Source organism: Aspergillus lentulus, assembly GCF_001445615.1.
Source record: "Aspergillus lentulus DNA, contig: Alt04, strain: IFM 54703, whole genome shotgun sequence".
NCBI classification, from domain to species: Eukaryota; Fungi; Ascomycota; class Eurotiomycetes; order Eurotiales; family Aspergillaceae; genus Aspergillus; species Aspergillus lentulus.
Window position 1 is genome coordinate 2,715,717 of NW_028322122.1, and position 20,001 is coordinate 2,735,717.

At 50.1% G+C, this 20,001-nt stretch overlaps 5 protein-coding genes across 5 annotated transcripts; 3 read left to right on the forward strand and 2 right to left on the reverse strand.

The window, feature by feature from the left end:
- Positions 1-512: 512 nt before the first annotated feature.
- On the reverse strand, positions 513-4,673 carry chl1 (DNA helicase; the record flags this gene model as incomplete). The annotated part of the gene is made up of 11 exons (XM_033562958.2): positions 513-731; positions 914-1,112; positions 1,275-1,378; positions 1,722-2,357; positions 2,432-2,602; positions 2,667-3,332; positions 3,389-4,030; positions 4,084-4,253; positions 4,308-4,398; positions 4,492-4,496; positions 4,550-4,673. The coding sequence occupies 11 exons, from the start codon at positions 4,671-4,673 to the stop codon at positions 513-515; spliced, it is 3,027 nt and encodes a 1,008-aa protein (XP_033418849.2).
- A 2,034-nt stretch (positions 4,674-6,707) lies between these two features.
- ALT_2186 (tetratricopeptide repeat protein) lies at positions 6,708-9,003 on the forward strand (the record flags this gene model as incomplete). Its single annotated transcript, XM_033562959.1, has 4 exons — positions 6,708-7,436; positions 7,497-7,616; positions 7,678-8,928; positions 8,992-9,003. The coding sequence occupies 4 exons, from the start codon at positions 6,708-6,710 to the stop codon at positions 9,001-9,003; spliced, it is 2,112 nt and encodes a 703-aa protein (XP_033418850.1).
- Positions 9,004-9,612: 609 nt separating this feature from the next.
- ALT_2187 (putative spindle poison sensitivity protein Scp3) lies at positions 9,613-13,734 on the forward strand (the record flags this gene model as incomplete). Its single annotated transcript, XM_089599274.1, has 8 exons — positions 9,613-9,655; positions 9,717-9,755; positions 9,972-10,022; positions 10,088-10,150; positions 10,215-10,624; positions 11,741-11,912; positions 12,090-12,211; positions 12,343-13,734. 8 exons carry the CDS (start codon positions 9,613-9,615, stop codon positions 13,732-13,734), a joined length of 2,292 nt encoding a protein of 763 aa, XP_089456420.1.
- A 1,225-nt stretch (positions 13,735-14,959) lies between these two features.
- ALT_2188 (putative RSC complex subunit (RSC1)) lies at positions 14,960-18,009 on the reverse strand (the record flags this gene model as incomplete). Its single annotated transcript, XM_033562962.2, has 5 exons — positions 14,960-15,958; positions 16,045-17,316; positions 17,395-17,463; positions 17,540-17,702; positions 17,840-18,009. 5 exons carry the CDS (start codon positions 18,007-18,009, stop codon positions 14,960-14,962), a joined length of 2,673 nt encoding a protein of 890 aa, XP_033418853.2.
- Positions 18,010-18,984: 975 nt separating this feature from the next.
- On the forward strand, positions 18,985-20,001 carry ALT_2189 (ubiquitin-specific protease OTU1; the record flags this gene model as incomplete). Its single annotated transcript, XM_033562963.2, has 1 exon — positions 18,985-20,001. One exon carries the CDS (start codon positions 18,985-18,987, stop codon positions 19,999-20,001), a length of 1,017 nt encoding a protein of 338 aa, XP_033418854.1.

Sequence of the window (20,001 nt, forward strand, 5' to 3'; positions counted from 1 at the left end):
CCATCAAATATGATTATTCCTACATTTCCCAGATCGACACAAAATTTATACTGTAAGGGAAAGAGAAGCGAGCCAGAAGATGGTAGTCTACGAGGTGCGCTATTTGCTCTTTGAGGCGAACCTTGTCGAGGAACTGAGCGATTGATCAGAATATAAATCCGACAGTGCCTTGTCAGAACGTTGACCAGCGCTTTTGACAGAGCCCGTACCAGACGGAGTGGCGCAAGAAAAAAGGTTGAACAGTGTGAAATCCTTCCAGATGGTATTTTGTTTGATAGGGTGAGATCGTAAGGGCGTCTAAAGGCCAGGCTATGCTGCTCATCGCAAACAAAAACCCATTATTTTGTAAATACACGAATCAAATGTGCCCGATTCGTGGCTCCCATTTTTCGAGTCCTTATTCTCTGTCATCTCAGAGAACAGAATTAGAACCCTCTATCACAAGCCCGACCGCAGTGCGGCACCTAACCCAGTTTCTGCACCCTGCTCGTTTCGCAATCATGACTCCGCATTTAAGCAACCAACTCAACAACACCACCGGCCTCCTTGATCTTCTGCTCAGCGTCCCGGCTGAAGTATCTGGCGCGGACAACGATGGGGATCTCGGGGATACGGCCCTTGCCCAGAACCTTGGAGTAGCCAAGGGAGAGGAGGTCGATGACGGGGGCGGTGTCGGTCTTCTGGCCGCTCAGGTAGGCTTCGCGAGTCTCGGTAGGGACGAGGGACCACAGCTGTAAAGAAGGAAGACATCCCAATCAGCCACTTTTGTCCATAACCACAACATATTCTCCTCCCCAATCCTATCATATCTCCGCTACTCTTCCACGTTCCTCAACGCAACTTTCTTCTGCTCTCGCGGCGATTCCCGTCGGGTCGGACTAGGAGTGACTCTAAACGCATTCATTCAACGTACCTTGTCGAGGTTGATGGTGGGCTTCCAGAACTGCTGGTTGGTCTTGTGGAAGTATCTCATACCAACCTTACCGAAGTAACCAGGGTGGAACTTGTCAAGGTTGGTACGGTGGTGGTGCTGACCACCGGCCATACCACGACCACCTGGGTGCTTACGGTGCTTGCCAACGCGACCGTAACCGGCCGACACATGACCGCGACTGTAGTAGAAGAAGAATCCAGGTCAGTCTCACGATATACATAATATTCCGAATGATTGTTTCATGATGGCGAATGGATGCATCGACTCGTCGCAAATACAACAACAGCAAAGGGACGTTCGACAATTCGAGGTGTATGACGGGGTGAAATTCTCGACTCACGCTTTTCTTGTCTTCGAAAAACGGGTAGGCATCTTGTCGACGGTGCTGTGCTCGACAAGACCGGTCTGAGGTTTGGCGATGGGGGGATGCGGTCGTATATGCTGCTGGTTCAGATGTTTAATTCAAGGCTCGGAGCCGGCTAGAGTGTGCGCTAGGCTGTTCGCTTGCCCTAAGTAGGGTCCAGCCCTTGCAACTCTTGGCAGTCAGCTCCCGCGTCCAGGTCACGTGGGCGGATATGCAAAACCACGACTTTCTTTTGAGACGGATACAAATACCACTACGGTCTAATGCTCGATGACGCTGTATGACAAGGTACGTAGGCAGGTGATACCAGGCAAGTCGGTCTGTAGTTGTGTTTGCAAAATAAAACCTGTCTCAGTACCCCGAGCTCCGACCAGAGAAAAAGTTGGACAGATCCTCTGCGAGTGCTGAAGCTGGCCGCCGTACAGAGCGGCGCGCCATGCTCTGCTTAATCCAGGCTGGTAATTTTCCCTGTATGTTCGCTTTTTCATATCGCCTGTCGATCATCACAATAGCAGCATAATCATTGCGGTGCCTGATAGCTCGCCCAATGCATTGATTGACCGCTCGCATACACGCGTTTTCGTAGAAATCCTTCCCTGCTGCTTTTGCAATTGACTGCCTGTCCTTCTCAGATCCAGAGCTCGAGTTATAAGCTTTCTGCTCGACATATTGGATCTTGGCTTGCCAAACTGCACTGCGTATGTTTGGAAAAGGCAAACCGATGATCAACACGCCTCTTCCCAGTCTATCGGAGAAGTTTATGCCCTCGGACAGTTTCCCTCCCACGACGGAAAGAAGCAGAGCTCCTTGGCCCGAGTCAATAGTTGTTGTATATTCTTGTAGCAAATCTTCCGCCTTCGCTCCCACGTCCCGACCTTCGTATAGAATAGACTTTTCTCGTTCAATAAGACCGAGAATAGTCTGGCCCTTCTCTCCCACAAGAGGCTTCCTCCATATGGCCAATACTCGGCTGAGATAATCGTAGCTGGGAAAGAATGCGACGACGCCATCTGGGATAGCCTGGCACAACGTAGCCACAGTCCGTCCGAGATCAAGAATCTAAAAACAGGAGCACAGCAAACCGTTAGAAAGTTCTAGAGTTTATGAAGCCATGGCTGAAAGAGCCCTCTTACCATCTTCTCTGAATTGCGAGAGTCGTAAGTAAAATCAAATTCGGTACCTAGAACGCCGTTGACAAGTGTGTGTGCAATGAGATTCTCCGGGGGAATAACGTGGCCATAGCTGAAAGTGTCTAGCCGAGTTGGGGCAATGTAGGAAAATAAGTGATTTCGATAATCACTCATCTATGGTATCGTCAGCCTCTTTAAGCAGATGAGAACATCACAGGACGGGTCTTGTTATACATACAGGAGACATGGTTCCGCCAGCCAAGATCACTGCCCGGGCATCTTCGACAATCTCCCGAAAATGGTTCGTCGGGTCCAATAACATATACTTCAACTGGATATCATCGTGGCACTTTAGGTAGAAAAATCGGCCTTCGGCGGAGGGATTCATCAGTGGTAAAAGAAAGCTCTGAACAAGGAAGAGGACAGGCGACGAAGGTTTGTCGTCCGGTTGGAAATTCGCTTTATCTTTCGAAAATTCGACATAGCCGTCGACTTTTCTGGCCAATTTGCTTTCCTGTAAATACCGAGATAGCTTGTATGGGTTGATCTGATCGACGCCTTTCCCAGCCATCAAATCTGCCGGTTCCACGGCGCCTTCTGCAGGCACGTTTTTCCCTATGATTGAACGAAGGTGGTCTGCAATCGAATTGATGAGTCTGATGATTTGAGCGATGTAGCTTCGGTTCTTCCCTTTCAAACGCGCCTTGTACTTGCGTGCATATGTTGTTAGTTGGAAAAGTGCAGTCTGTAACTGCGATAGCCTAATTGTTACTGAATGTATATTGCATATTGCATCCATGAGATTGTGGGCCTCATCAATGATGACGACGTGATTCTTGATCGAGAGATCGAGGGCATCTCGAGCTGAACGCTGGAGTAGTAAAGGATAAGGAAGGGTCACAATCTTTTGCGCATCAGCAGGACATTCAATGATGATTGGAAGGCAGATTCATAACATACCTCGCTGTGTTTGAGTACTGAGCGGGATGCGTAGTAAGGACAGACTCCCATCCGCTTACCAAGCTTTCCCATGTCTTCGATGTCCTTAATGGTCGCCAAAGTGTGATCACGAAATTGGAGAACCTGCCCTTCATCCTCCTTTGACGGCAAGTAAGGACATCTTTTCTCGGCAGCTACTCCAGGCTGCTGCAGTTCCAAGCAGCGCTCATTTATTGCAGTGGCATTTCCTAAGGACATCACCTTGGGATTTATGCATAAATTCTTTCGCGAACCAAGAGTAAGATGTTTCACGCGTTCTTCGACCTCATCAGAGTGTGCATCGCTCGTGCTGAGCTCCGCTGGCATGCTGGACGGCATTTTGACGCGCCGCAACTCGCTTGAGAATTGGGACAGTTGGGAATGAGTTCTCGAGCAATAGAAGATCTTAACATCATCGTCTCCATTTCCAGTGTCATCCTCGGCGGGTGCCGAGAACTGCTCCTTGAAGCGGTTCAGTAGTTCAAGTGTACTAGTTGAGAGTCCACTAATATCACCGAGTTTCTTAGAAGATGTCATCCTTTCTTCAGCGTCGCTATCATAATCGTCCAGAATAAATTGATCATCTTGCTCTGGGCCTGGGTCACCAGACGATGTATCCAATCTCTGAAGCGTGGTCAGTGCAGAGCAGATTGTGATGCAGATCCCGATAGACATACCTGCCTCTTCCGAGGTTCTCCTGGGTGATCCCTAGCATGTCTCTGCTTCTCCTCTTCGACTCTGATCTTTTCTAAGCGAGCCTCCAGCGCTCTTCTTTTCTCTGTTACTGCCCGAGCTGACTCGCGCTTGGCAAACTCCAAAATCCATTCGGGCTCGCCGTCATTATCGCCTGCAGAACTTCATCAGCGGCAAAACCCTGGTTCTCACACCCTCCGGTACTGACAAGAAGCTTTATTGACAATATCTTGAAGTGCCTTGCGCTTGTGTTCTCTCAGCCAGGTTATAGAGCCGCATATCAAGCTCAGAGATTTTCCCTATTGTAGAGTTGTGTTAGTGGCCAGGCGTTCTAGAGAATAGCAAGTAAGAACTCAGCCTCCGCTCTTGGTCTCATAGTGATCTTTACTTACCGTGCCTGTACCATGTGATTAGTTGGGGTGATCAAGTGACAAGTGAAGCTCAACTTACCGGTCGGAGACTCGAACACTGCGACTTTTCCTTCTTCCAGGCAAGTGTAGAGAGCGCGCATGAACTGGAGTTGTATGTCATATGGGGAGTAAGGATGGTTGAAGTTTTGTGGTTGAGACCCCATGATGCTCAAGATACCTCCAGTTACTCGCTTCACCGGTTGACCTTAGGTTACTAATTTATGAGGGCATTGACGCCGTCAGGCTCTGCACCATGTTTCGATGAAGGACCTCGATATCTGACGGGGACGCGGCGCTGCCGCGAACAAGAAGCAATAGATAACCACCTAAAGTAAGGTAGGTTGTTGGTAACTACAACGTTCCTTGGATACAAAACAATAAGGTACCTTGGCTGGAATAGTAGAACCTTGACAGACTGAGAAGGATTTGGAATAAATCCATTGACCAATCAGGTTCAAGGTAGATCTATTTGTCTTTTTTTACCTTATTTGGACAAGCAACTTTCTGTGAGCAGTGTGATGACCAACAATGGATAGTTTATAGGAATAAAAATGTAATGATAGTTGCAATTAACTGTGGACATTGCTGTAGGAAATCTGACATTATAAATGAACGAGCGTCTATTACTAGCTGAAAAGATGAACCGAACTTAAGCAGTTCAAAATAGATTTTGTTCATCCTGCTGCTACTGCAGCCAAATAAAATAGAGGACAACTTTAATTGCCGATAGACGGTAGCTCCGGTATATGGAAGCCCAATCAAACTAGATCAGAGACATTTACTTTGAACCGTTTGAATATGATCCTTAGAGGTATGCATGCAGCCTGCTATCATTCGCTGCAATCCAGGGAGTAAAATGCGAATCCATAACTTGTAAGTTACCTGAGTCAGGTTATACCTATGCAGTACATAGGTAGGCATCAACCTTATCAAGGGTCAAAGCCACTGTTTCTAAAATAACAGTGGATACTCTCAGTCTTTAACCTTGTCTAATAAATACTCCCTATCTAGTTTAACAGTAACAACGATAACTCTTGGCACCATGCGTTATACAATGCCCCCCCAAGCTCATTCATTCAGTCTGATTCGAAATCCGCCCTTAAGGTGGATTGTACCTGAATACCTTACCTGAATTGAATTAGACATGCCTTCAAAGAAAGAATGTTGGAGGGTACTCAAATTAAATGAGAAATCTCCTTCTCTTTGACAACCAGCATGGTACTTATCTGTATCCGTAGACATATGGATGATGATAGAATTGTTTGGTAGCCCGTACTGTCATGGCTGTCATCAAAGGATCCTGTAAGACGCATCTCTCTCTTTATCACCTTTTAAGATCTTTGACTGCAGCCCCTACCTTACTCTTAACGACTGTCCGCCTTGGTAGTTGTATATAGAAGTAACTATCTACTCTGGAGTATTTATAGGAGCCTACTCGCAGTACCTACGTTAGCATCTAATAGTTGCTTGGTACGGTAATATTTACTTTCATAGGCAGCTACCTTACCTAGTCAAATTCCACATCCACTCCCACGGACCCCGCTTCTCATTACTGGCTTTTGGGGTCTATCTACAGTTTACTCCGGTCTCATCCCAGGGATACTTCTTCTTTTGCGCTCAATATCATCCTTACTATGGTCATATCGTTTCTCTGTTGCTAGTTGTTCTCCGTCACTCATTATTAGAAGGCCTGTCGTGGTCTTATGGTATGAGTTTTGTTTCGCGGCTTTTCGGATGATGCGCTTGATCTCTACACTTTACCCTGCGCGTCCCGTGGAGTCAGACTGATCTCCCTTCGATCTTATTTCCTCTTGTGTTCTATTTTTAATCCGTGAGCCTTCGATTGGAAGGGAAGAAAAAATTAAGGAGCGCCTAAAGAATCGTGTTTCCGTGTCACATCTGATCCGTACTCTTCTCGGCAACGTCTGGAAAAGATTGAAGAACAGGAAAACAAAGGAGAAGGGGCTATTATCTGGACAATGAATAGACCTCCGCAAGGCCGTGGTCAGCCACGTCTCGGCGCTACATGGTATCCAGGGGGCCAGGATGACTTTTACATGCCAGAAGTCATATCCCCCTCTCCTCAAAGGTGCGACTGCAAATTGCATATTTCAGGGGACTCCCCCACCCGATTGGTAGCGTCTAACAACACCGATGGTACGCGTTGCTGACCCGATGCACTCGATTTCAACAGGGTCATGCCGGAAGTTCCAGAAAACATGCAGGACAATATAGCCCACCTCGAGCACGAAGCGCGGATCCCCCACCACGGCCAATATGCTCCAGTCCAGCATGATCGCTCACGTTTCCCTGAGCGGTCTTCATCCGTCGCGGTCGCGCAGGGACAGCCGCCACCTGGCGCGGGTTACGATGTCGCCCATCATGAGCACTCCGCGGTCTACGACATGGGATCTTCTACCGTTTCTTCTTTCCCTGTCCTGAGAAATCCCCCGCCAAATGTACCCCCTACCGACGAGCAAAGAGAAGCCAGTTTGGAGAGAGCTCGAATCGCTGTTCTGTCGTCCAACGACCCGGAGATGCAGTTGGCCTGGGCTCAGGACGCTCTCGCCTACGTTGAGGTCGCGGTGCAAAACGAGGCTCGTCTCTCCTTGATTCAGCCTCCCAGGCCGCAGACTCCTCCTGTGGAGCGTCAGTTGAAGCTTGATGCGATGAACATTGTGAACTTCTTGGCGGATCAATACCACCCCAAGGCCGATTTCATCAGAGGCATGTGGCTAGAGTTCGGGAAATTCGGACATCGCGTGGACAAGAAGGCAGCTTTTCGCGCCTATACAAGAGCTGCGGACAGAGGATATGCTCGGGCGGAGTATCGTATCGGAATGCAGTTTGAGAGTTCTGGAGAACCGGAGAAGGCTATCAAACACTACGAAAAGGGAGTCGCCCTTGCTGACTCCGCTTCTTACTATGTATGTTCAGGGCAACTTTTCCGTCACAAATGAGCTCCTTGCTAATGCCACGGCCGGCAGCGTTTGGGCATGATGATCCTCCTCGGCCAGCATGGTCAGCGGCAGGATTACCAGATGGGCTTGGATTATATCAGCCTTGCTGCACAGTCCTGCGACGAGAATGCACCCCAGGGTGCGTATGTACGTGACGTTCTTCTCATTCACGCTCTCAACGCTTTGGGTCTGACATGACGTTCGACAGGTTTATGGTATGCTCTTGGCACGGGAACTCCCGCAGGTCAATGTACCAGAAAGCTACCTTCCCCTGGATCTTAACGCTGCTCGTGTCAACATTGAAAAGGCCGCGTATCACGGATTTGCCAAAGCTCAGGTTAAGATGGGCGCCGCCTATGAACTGGGTCAACTCGGCTGCGACTTCAACCCTGCACTATCCTTACATTACAACGCGCTGGCTGCGCGTCAAGGGGAGCCGGAAGCGGAGATGGCGATTAGCAAATGGTTTCTCTGCGGCCATGAGGGCGTTTTCGAGAAGAACGACGAGTTGGCCTTCAAATTTGCTCATCGTGCTGCGCTCAGTGGATTCCCGACCGCTGAATTTGCGCTAGGGTATTTCTACGAGGTTGGCATTTACGTCGATGTCGACCTCAAGGAAGCCAGGAGCTGGTATGCCAAGGCAGCAGCGAATGGGAATAAAGACGCTACAAATCGGATCGACAGCATCTCGCGGTCAAAGACACTGTCGAGGAAGGATCACGAGAATGTCGCGATTGCCCGCATCAAGTCGCGATACGGGTCGCACCAGCGTGAGAGTTCTCTAGAATCAACGCAAGAGAACCTCGAAATGCCCGATCCATCCAGGATGAGTCTCTCAGACACTGGACACTCCGCCGCGCCTTACCCCGACAGACCAGGGTCCCGTTCCCGGCCCGTTTATCCACAGGGCTACTCAATGGCCGACCCGCGCCCCAGCTCGGCTTTTGGGATCAACCCCAATATCCGCGCGAATGCGCCCAACTACAACCGAGCCGCGTCTTACGGCCCAGGTCCTCAGAATTACCGTAACCCGGGGCCGGGGGCGCCGCCATCGGTTGGACCGATGAGTCCGACAGGTGTGCATAGCCCATCGGGAACACCCAAACTCGATATCGGTTACTCAGCGCCACTTGATCAGCCTCCGAACGCTGATGCTCGGAGACGCCCTCAGCGGCTTGATGGTGCACCCCCGGACCGGAAGCCTGCGCGAACTGCTGTCTCCCCTCACTCCCAGGGTAGCTCGATGGGATCGCCCCGGCCGCAAGCCTCACCTTCTGCTGCGTCGTTCCCTCAGTCGTCAAGAACGTCGACTCCCAAACCCTCCGGAACCCCCGCAGGCGCAGCAAGCCAAAAGCCCACAACACAACCTTCCAAGGCCTCCGCAGGGGGTCTCCCCGGCAAAGGTCCGAAGACATTCGAAGAAATGGGAGTCCCTACTGCCCAAAAGGACAGTGATTGCGTAAGTTTTTGATTCTTTTCCGGATCGTTTGCATCGGATCTGCGAAGCTAACCTTTGCCTTAGATCATCATGTGATACCCTTGCCGAATGATTCTGCTCATCGATTCTCTACCTTATGTCTTCATGGAAGAACCCCATTTGATACAGCCATTGTCCCAAACAGAGCGAGTAAAGGCGGCGTAGGAGAGGCCCTGATGTAGTGAATGGCCTTCACCGATTGTTTGTCTCAACCTCTCTTTGGACTCCGAGTCGGTCCCTTTCTTGATGTCTTTGAAAAAAGCATTTTCCCCATTTGGGGGGTTTTCGGAATGATTTTACCCTATCTTCCCATGTTTTGTATGTGTGGCAGCCATCCATTCCATTCGAACACACTGGAAGATTTTGCCATGGTTCAGCGTTCTTGTCTCCTCATTCTTCGGGGGTTGATTCTTTTCCCGGTTGCAGCTGCTTTATTTCCCAAGACCAATGCTTGTTCTGTAACTCTGGAACAAAACTTGGATGTATATCTAAGAGTTGATGGATAGCATTTCCACGTGACGATGGTGTCCCTTGTGTGATTGCTGGTTTATACCCTGTACAGTGATGAATTTCAGTCAGAACAATAACGCCCCGGTTCCCCTCGCTCTTCTCTTCCATAGTCTCGACCTTCTCCGGTAGTAGAGTGACCATTCCACCTCTGTGGCCATGACACAGAAGAAGGCGAAAGCGGCCGACATGTCGGTTGGAGGTAAGCCAGCAAGATTTGATTCAGGACCTCCGTATGCCTGCCGCTTACTTTGCATATCTAGCTGCTAATGACGAAACATCATTGATCCTGGATTACCTTCGTGAGTGTCATGTTGATTCGCAAGAGTCGCCTTCAATTGCACCGTTGACTCTGGCTGCTGACTGGCTGGTCTTCTAGGGAAGCAAAAGTAGGTCTAAGTATTCTATTTTAGCAACATATATCTCGAAATGCTGACTCAACGATCACAACCAGTCGTCCTTATTCGGTTCGTCCTCTTGATGATGAGCGCCCGGTGATAATGACCCTAATGTTCTAGCATCTCAGGCCATCGATGTTTCCACGAATTTGCATAACAAGGTCTCAAAAAGTCAGTACAGGCGTTTCACTTCAGGCGGGTCGTCTGGAAGATTCTGACTGCTGTCGGCCCTATAGCGCACGCAGCGAAGGTCTTGCGAGAACTACACCGGAAGAAGGAGATTGAAGCCCAGGTCTCAGGTGCTCAGTACAATCTTGCAAGCGAAGTGCCTTGGAGACTAACTAAGCCCTACCTGGGTTTTAGGAAAACACACGGTTTATCATGCCGTTCAAGAGGCAACCGACGAACTCACGATGGAGGCCATAGCGACGATGGATGAAAAGATCAAGCAGCTGGAAGAACAGGCAACGACATTTAAAACCAAGGAAAAGAAGGCGCGAACAGAGTTAGCGACGCTCTCCACGAAGCCATTGCTCTGCGAGCTTCGACGCGATGTCGGCCAACTTGAGCAAGGAACGCAGGCAGTTACATCTCGTCTCAAGAAGATTCAGGAAAGTGATTCAATCCAGGTGTCTCCGGAGGAGAGAGCAAAGTTGGGGCAGGAATGGAGACGCTGGAATAAGATCGCTAGTGTCCGTAAGAGGATCTGTCGGGATCTATGGAGTAATTGCTTGGAAGTTGTACCGGACAGTGTGAGTCGAGAAGAGCTTTGGGTAAGTACACCAACTCTTGAAGCTGCATTACGGTGTCGATCTGCAACAGTTTCGGCTGAATTTGTCCATCAGGAATCTCTGGGCCTTGAAGGATCCTTTCTTCATTGAAACGCTACGTTTTATCTGATCAGAGGGAGGTAGAAACTGTGAGGTACCGTGAGCCATGCGGATGCATAGTCTCATCGCGCAATGACCGCTCCAATTGTCCTTTGAAGTATTGTCTCCTGCGCACTGGATCTTACAGTCCGTTCGGAGGCTTGTTATGCATAGTACCTATGTTGAATCCTGCGGCGTACAGCAGGACCGTTACGATGAGTGTGGATTGACATGCGGAGAGAGGACAGATCCTGATTTTATTGAGAGTCGAGCATGAGCAACGAAAATCGAGCGTTATGAAATGTATCAGATGATATGGGAGGTGGGATGGGATGTATCGAGTCGCCGGATAGGGAAAGGGTGAGATTATACACAATCCAATACAATCCTTATGTAATGGTGCACGAGACTTGGTCAGGAGAAAGACCCTCGAAGGTAATATGACACCTTTGAGGATGATCATTCGTTGCTAGTACAAGCTAGATATAAGTACATATGGTCATAGCTACCATCACTCGATATCATGTGCAGTGCAAACCCTTCCTTCCTCTTTACATGAGAGACAGTCACGAGATGGGTTAACCAGACGTTATGAGGGATGAAGAGGATCAGCTATCTGATTAGCATCATTTAAATACCATGAATATCATACACTTATTAATGTTGGAATATCCTCGAATCGACCTATCTCAGTGACAACAACAATATAATAATATAATAATATAATGATCTTGAATACAACCCAGTACCGACCGAGTATGTAAGTACTATCTAATATTCCCCACCTGTGGAAATCTCCCCGTGCCCAGTATCTATCCGATAACCACCAACTACCTGGATACTCGATAGATACCAGGTACTAAACTATTACTGACCAAATCAACCCCTCCGGATTTTCCAACGGTCTTAAGTTCCCTTCTGTTCTGCCTCATCGCAGCCAAAGGGAGTGACCTCAATCACTCACTCACACTCTCTTTCTTAATTCCCATAAAAGTTTACAGATTGATTATCATATTTTAGAGTCTTTCTTTCCAGTGCTCTCGTCCTCGAAATTCGCCATCTCTCCTCTGTGAGATGAAAAATCGTACTCCTCTTCCTGTCCCCTCCGAAGCCCCCTCTGCGCAGAACGGCCATTCCCGCAATCCCTCCTCCGGCATCGACATGGCTGCTCGCAGTCCTCCCAACCAGAGCAGTGAGTCAAGTCCAGGACTATTTGTTTTCCATTCCTCAATCCCATACTGTTCCCTTTCTCCGATCGCCCTTCGGTTACTGCCGGACTGTTGCTTTCCATGACCGTTTTTGCTCCGCTCCTCACTTCTCTCTTGGGTGAAGAAAGAGATAAACTAATTTCAGTCGCTATCTTCTCCAGATACCAAGCATGTGCCCTGCAAATTCTTTCGCCAGGGAGCTTGCCAGGCCGGTCCTGCTTGTCCTTTCCTACACTCCACAGACGCCGCGATTGACTATGCGCCTTGCAAATATTTCACCAAGGTACGACCTGTAACCGGATCCATCTTGTTCCTACTTCCCCTCTCACAGCGGCGAATACAAGCAATTTCCTTCCTTTCTCATCTTCGATTTCGAGTGCATGCAGTTGACTGGTTTATTCTCCGCACAATTAGGGCAACTGCAAGTTCGGAGCCAAGTGCGCGCTGGCGCATATCCTTCCTGATGGTCGGCGGGTGAATCGTCCAAGTCCCGGTATGGGAATGGGTGGAGGCCATCTCAATCTTGGAGGACGCGTCAACCCTCAAGCATATGTCAATCAAGATTCGGCCTTGACGAACTCGGTCCTCTCCCAACAGCGCTTGGGTAATCACGATCCTCGCTACGCTTCGCAATTGCCGCCTCAAGAGGAGTTCGGTGCTCTACAACAGCAGCAGCCACCCCCACCGCCGTTCGACGCCATCCCTACCATCGATGCAGGTTTAGCCTCGGATGTGGGTTCGAAGTATGGGTCGCCAGCGGACGACACGCGTTTCCCTATGTCTCCGAGTCACCGTCACCTGACCGCTCTTGACGCACAGCTCCCCGCGTCGTTTGACAGTCAAGGCATTTCGCACGTCGCTCGTTATGGACCCGTGGCCGCGTCCGTGCCATCGAAGTTCGGGTTGGATCTGGCCTCTCCTCCAGCGCAGAGAATGGGTGGTCCGTCAGATGTACTTCGTAATCTCCGTGACACAGCCTATGGGTCTGACTTCAGGAAAACCTCGTCGTTCATGGGGTCATCCCCTCCAGGCATTCCCGAAGATGGGGTAGGACCGAGATTTTTACACTCTGCTAGGCCAGTGAAGTCGCGCATGCTTTCGGCCAGTGTTCCCCGACCCACAGCATTGGATGACTGGGACGACAGCAACTTCCCCATGGAGGAGGATTATCTGCCGATCAATCTGCACGATGATGTTCTCACCCCTCAGGAGAAACTCCGACGCCTGTCGCGCACCGATCATGATCTCAGTTCCAGCCACCGCGATTTGAGTGGACTCGGTATGACCAGCACCAGCTTCTCCAAGGTCGGCTCTCCGCTCGCATCCAGTCCGTCACGGTTTGGTGCCTTATTTGCCAAGCAACGCCAGCAGAAGAAAGATGAAGACTCCCATGGTACATCCTTTTCGCACATCGGCTCGCCTCTTCGTGAGTCCTCCCTCAATCTAGGTACCAGTCCCAGCTTGGGCCCCATCGGAAGCCGACAGATCTCCGGCGATGTCTCTCCATATGTGGCGAGCCCTGGCAGGCAGTCATCGACATCCATGATCTCTCAGCAGCTGAGTAGCATGTCTCTTCACCCTGCTCCGACCCGCCACTCCCCCGCAGTAGGCTCCAACGGCCGCTTGGACCGTACAATCTCGTCGCCTGTCAGCACGAGCAAGATCGACGAGGAGCAAAGTGATTTAGTCTTCTCCATGGAGGAAGAAGACAGCACCAAACGGAACAGTACTTCTTGGGCCACCAATAAGGCGGAATCCAACGATGGGGCATCAACCCCCACAAGCAACTCAGGTTTCCAGCCATGATGTTGTTAAAAGTGACTATCTGGAACCAAATTTGCACATGCATCCATGACAACATTAAAGCGCGGAGTTTACGAGCAAAAAGGAACAATTGGGAAATTAAAAAGCAAAAAAGTTTGCACCACCAGTTCAAATGTGTTCATACCTCGACATTCAAAGGAAAGTAACGGTCTTCTGGATGCCCCTGGATTTTACCCCTACTTGTTTTCGTCGTTTCGTCATCGTGTTTCGCATTTTGATGGGAATTTTGCATAGAACGGTCGAGCGAACTATCTGGATCTGACTCTTCCTGTTTCACAACCTCGGTCACTTGGTCTATGACCAAATCAGGCATTTTAATTCAGGGTGTCTTGTAACCCGGTTGGAGGAAGTGCTGAGACTGTTGTCATTCTTAGAATTCTTCGTTTCTTTTCTCTTTTCTCATGTCGTTTCATTTGGGTGAACGTTCTATCTTTATCGGCCATTCCGAAGGTCTGCGGACGAAGGAAAGGAGATTCGACTCAGGTCCAGCCCTATCGGGTCGACGGTTGATTGGCCTGCATCATCCAGGAGGTTATCATGTATATATTCTTGGTCCGCATCGTTCAATCTTGACTCAACTACAACATCCTCCTTGTTCTGCCTCCGATCTCTTCTCCTTGGGTGAATCTCACGAGGCAATGACTTGTCCTAGCGCCCCTTTCTTACTGCTTCCTTTGGCGATCCCATAATTCCGGTATTGGGATTAAGCTGCCCATGGTTTCACTCGATATCTTGTCTCTTCTCCAGTCAGCGCATGATGCGCCTGTGTACGGAGAAATCGGGTGATTTGTGTTTCGGGCAGCATCTCCCAGCTTTCCCGCGAGAACGACTGCTTGGATGTGCGGGCTCAAGTGATTGGTGTACATATCTGACCCGAACAGAGGACGCTCGGGCGTCCCCAAAGCGCATGCCTAGTCCTATGTCTGGTCCCATAGGCCGGTGGGGGGATTTCTTGGACTTTCAGCTTTCATTGCAGTATCTTAATGCTACTAGTATACACGAACGATGTTGTCATTCTCGCTCTGCCCATACCAGACTCCTGAACATTACACGCCCTCCCTTTTCCCCAGTATTGACAATGCCTTTCGAAGTAAAAACGTGATAACGCCGAAACTCAAACAAAACATGGTCGCCTTGTTATTCTCATAAAAAGGTCCTGAGAGGCACCAATGACACGCGACGGAGAACGTGAATTCACCCCCTGGCACTAGATCCTGGGATCAATATCGTCCATATACATAGCACTACCTTTAAGGCTGACAGCGGTCGCTTTGCTGGAATAAGCCTGAATCCGCGCCGTCTTCTCTTGAGAGATGCGATCAGCCATGATCCTGCGTGCGCGAGCCTCGGCATCCGCTTGCTTGGCTGTCTCTGCTCGGTTCGAGTATAGATGTTCGTAGATCTTTTCCGTGCCAGCCACGACATGGCTTGCCATGACTTCAACAGCTTTGGCGGTCAACGCCTCCACACGGGCAGCGAGGTCTGTCTCTTCATCAGCACGTAGGCGCTTGACTCGCTCCTCTCGCTCGACTCTCGAGAGATCTTCTTTCCGTTTCCGCTGCTCAACAAGTTTCCGACGTTCCTCCTTAGCAGCCAAATATTTTAGGGAATGACCTAGCTTTTGCTGAAGGAATGGAACGATATCGAGTGGCGGAGCAGAGAAGAAAAGCACATGGCCGGAGTCGTCACAATGAAACTGTTCACGAATATCCTCCGGGATAGCTGCATTTGCCGCCTCACTGAGGCGGAAAACCTCAATTGGACGAGGCGCGTTAGGGTTGTACACCGATGCTGACGGTACGTGCACACGGCCTGCCTGATATGGCGTATATGGAGATGGCTGAGCCGCCGCATACGGGTGCGGTACCGGCGAAGGTTGGTAAGCAGGGGAGTGAGGAGTTTGGGGTACAAACGCGCTAGGGCGCCTCTGCAGAGCCGGTTGATAAACCTGGACTGGCGGTACTTGTGGCTGTTGGTAGGCAACGGGGGGCACAGGAACAGGAGAGCCCTGGGTAGGAGGAATTGGGGCGGCTGGAGAGCGCGCAGGGACGGGGACGGTGCCGACTGCAGGAGCCGTGCCAGGACTACCGACGCTTGGTCGCGTAGATGGTTGGGTAATTGATGGCAGACGAGGAGGAACAGTTGACAGTACTGGCTGGGGTAATGACGGGGGCGGAGAAGGAGTCGGCTCAGGTGGCGGAGATTCCTGTGTCAAAAGTTTCCAGTCAGTATTCCACAGTTCGAAGGGGTTTATGGACGAAACACTTCGAGCAGCTAGAAGTTAATACTCACATTTTCGTCGCGTGGACGTCGATGTACCGCTCCAACAATGGGCGGCGCATTATCGGCGCCCCAGGTTGGTTTGGGCAGATCGTCAGTTTCCTTTGCATCACTCCTCAGCAAGTGCTTGATCGGACTCGGTATCTTCTTGATCCTTCGAGGGACATCAAAGAGGTCCATCTCGTAATCTTTTTCTCGCACTTCATCGGGAAGGCAACTCGCCCATGTTTTAATCTTGTTGAGCTTGTGTTTCTCCTCGTTATAGCGTGCCTCACAGACGTATACTTCCTTGTCAGGAGGAAGGCCTCTAGGGCGCCCACGGTTGTACCGAGTAAAGAACATGACGAAGCAGCGGTCGACAACCTCTTCGATCCGATGATCACGGTACTGGCCAGTCTTGACCACCTCGTTGGGATAGAAATGTTTCTCAAAGTGATGGACTGTCTGCTCAGGACGGTAGTACCAGCAAGCATTGACCCACTTTTCACCTTCAGAATCCTGCCACGTGCGGTAGATCTGTGCGACGATGGGCTTGGTCACATCGTTCGGATTCTGTATATGAACCCAGTCACCCACTTTCCAGAGCTCACCTTTGTACAAAATGCCATCCGGCAATGGGAGACGACCATCCTCCATCAGATATTCGCTGTCAGGTTTCCTCTTCTCAATCTCAGCAAGCCTTCTGGCCTCCACTTGTAAATCAACAGCGTCCTTGTATATCTGACTGTCCGGCTGGTTGTAGGCTTTGGCATTGTTGAACATCAGATCCATATCGCGCATGAAATGGTCAACCGAATTGTACTTCTTGCGCTTGGACTTCCGCTTGATAAGGTCAATCGCAATCGGCTCCTTGATTTCAACGTAATAATCCGGATATGTAGCTTTGTCTGGCAAGCGTTCAAAGTGTCGCACTTTGAGCATGCCAAGAGGCCCTTTGAGCTTCCGGATCCCCTTCAAAACTGCCTTAATCCTGGCTTCCATAGGAGTATCGACACGCGGAGGCCGGCCCCGCTTCTTTCTGAGCTCTGGGTCGGCTGATTTATGCCCGTCATCCTTCCCTCCGTCTCGTTTCCAGCCAGGGCGGGGACCCCGCTTCTTCTTGCGACGACCATCATCATCAGAATCATCCTCGTCGTCCTCCTCATCATCGTCCTCATCTTCCTCATCTTCCTCCTCGGGAAGAGGATCCGCCTCCGGAATCTCTCCTAGATCGGGAAGCTCGGCTTCTTCTGCGGTGATAATCCCTTGTTTAACCAGTTTTTCAAATTCTGCTATGAAGACGTCCTAATGTGGAGAACGAGGATCAGCACCGTGGTATTCGACGACGGATATGGAGTTAAGATCTTTACGAGTGGTACGAACCTTTATGACAAGCGCATCCTCATACGCTTGTGAATTTGGCCGATTATACGTCTGCGCATTGTGAGGGATCTAAAGCGAAGATAACACCGTAAGTAAAAGCCATAATCAATGGTTCCATAATGGCAAAAAAAGCTGCGAAACTTACCAGGGCGCAGTCTCGCACGAACTCGGCGAAGTTCTTGTACTCTCGCTTGTTTATCTTCTGTTTCAAGATACTAAGGGCCATGGGCTCTTTAATGATCTCATAATAATCAGGAACATTGCGCTTATTCACGCTACGCTGAAACAGCCTCGATGGGTCATGGCCACTGTAAAGCGAAGAAAGTCAGCTAAATCTAAACGGCGCGGACACAGCTCGATCTGTTGAGACGTTGAAACTAGGGCTTTTCTTTTTCTGCTGCGTTGTTCTGCTTGAAAGTCGCTAGGGAAAAATAACTGGACTTACTCCGCTTCCCTGAATTCATAGATAGCCAGAACAACGTCCATCATCGACCTCCATTGCTCGTCGGTGACGCCGCCCGTCGCAGAACTATCGCCCTTGCCATCATCTTCAATCGATTTGACCGGCTCCTCAGGAGCGGGTTGGCTTTGCGACGGCTCCGACGCCTTTTCCATGCTGTTAACAACACCCCTACCACTGAGAGTGACACCCACAATCAGAAAGCGAGTGCAGAAAGACTCAAGGTAGCCGACCACAGTCTTTCAGGGAGATGCAGATGCTCAATCTGGCGCGCAAAAAAAGAGGCGAGATGAGGAGAGAGGTTCACGCAGTAGTGACGCTGACTCAGCGAGTTCCTTGTCGCGGTTTGGCCGGAACGATACCATACGGTAACCACCTGACCGTTACCGGCCACTGTATATTTACCTATTTCATACAGGGATGACATCCATTGGTAATATTATGCACATCCAAGTGTCCAGCGGACCTTACCTACTGGTTGATTTCTGATGTTTCACAACCATCAAGCCTTGTCAAAACCAATATTCTCTTCTACTCCGTAACAGCTTTCCGCATGCGAGAAAGATGGACTAAGTCGATACGGATTAGCGCTAGGATGGGCCAGTGCGGGGATAGCTCGAAGCCTCCCGTCTCTGGACGCATGTGTACGGTACCTATCTCCTGTCGTCATTGTCTTTTGAGCCTTCCATAGCACCATGCGCAGCGTTTATGTCCACGAGCTCGGTCATATTCTTTTTCTTTGGTTTAGCCATGTCTGAGAACTTTGTGAACCAACACAGTGGCCCGGATTTTATGCCCGAAATCTCTCAACAAACTTGAAGTGCAATTCGCGCCATTTCCCAGTACCTACTCCAAGTCTCCGTCCAAAGGGGAAATGCGCGGCCGGCCCCACATTCAACTGGTTGCTGCTTGTCAATCGTCATTCCATCTCATCCATCCCTCCAGTGGCCCTATTTCGTTTCGGCGACTAGATACTCCCGTGTGCCCTGATACTCTGGAATTTTTTTCGATCTGCTGTCTGGATTCTGAAGGCTAGGCTCTCTGTCCTAGACGTATCTACAAGGTAGAAGACGTTTCCCATCGGTCTTGTCCCCAATCTTCCGGCACTCTATCTACTTAGCTAGTGGGAGATGAGGGTCCGAGTCCGTGGACCTGCTGGACAGTCTACCGTCACTCTTGATGACACTGCAACTGTCAATGATCTTCGCGCTCACATTGTCGAGAAAACTGGATTAACAGCATATGATGTGAAGTATGGGTATCCCGACCTCAAACCTCTGGTATTAGATGGGTTCCCTTCGGAACAGAAAATCAGAGACCTCGGGATTAGTCTAAATGGCGAACAACTGCTCGTCACCAGGAAGGAGGATTCGGCACCGTCGACTCTCCCACAAGCACCAAGCGCCCGGGACAGCGAAAGACCATTATCCACAGCGCAAAATAACGATGGAAAACTGTCTCTAACGCGCAAGCCGCACGAGGGTGTGTCGGATGATCCTCCCGAGATTGCTTCGCCCGAACATTCGGGCACTTTTGTGTTGCGCATCATGCCTGACGATAACTCCTGTCTGTTTCGCGCGGTAGGGAGTGCAATTATGGGAGGAATGGACACTATGACCGAGCTTCGGTCGATTGTCGCCCAGACCATTCAAGCGAACCCGGACGTCTACTCGGAGGCAGTACTAGAGAAAAGGCCGGACGACTATTGCCGTTGGATTCAGCAGGAGGACTCATGGGGTGGAGCAATAGAGCTCAGCATTTTGAGCAAACATTTCGATATCGAGATCTGCTCAATCGACGTGCAAACGCTGCGGGTTGATCGGTTCAATGAAGGCCCGCCCACACGGTGTGTCCTGGTGTATTCTGGGATTCACTATGATACCATTGCTTTGTCACCGTCGGATCCACCATATACACACGCTTATGCCCCTCCGGAGTTTGATACCAAGGTCTTTGATGCAGCCGATCCGGTAGTTCTGGAGAAAGCGCTGGCGTTGTGCGACATTCTCAAGAGCAAACACTACTTTACAGATACTGCAGGCTTTCGCATTCGCTGCAATACTTGCGGCGGTATTTTCATCGGCGAAAAAGGGGCTACCACGCATGCGACACAGACAGGACATTATGATTTCGGCGAAGCAAGCTGA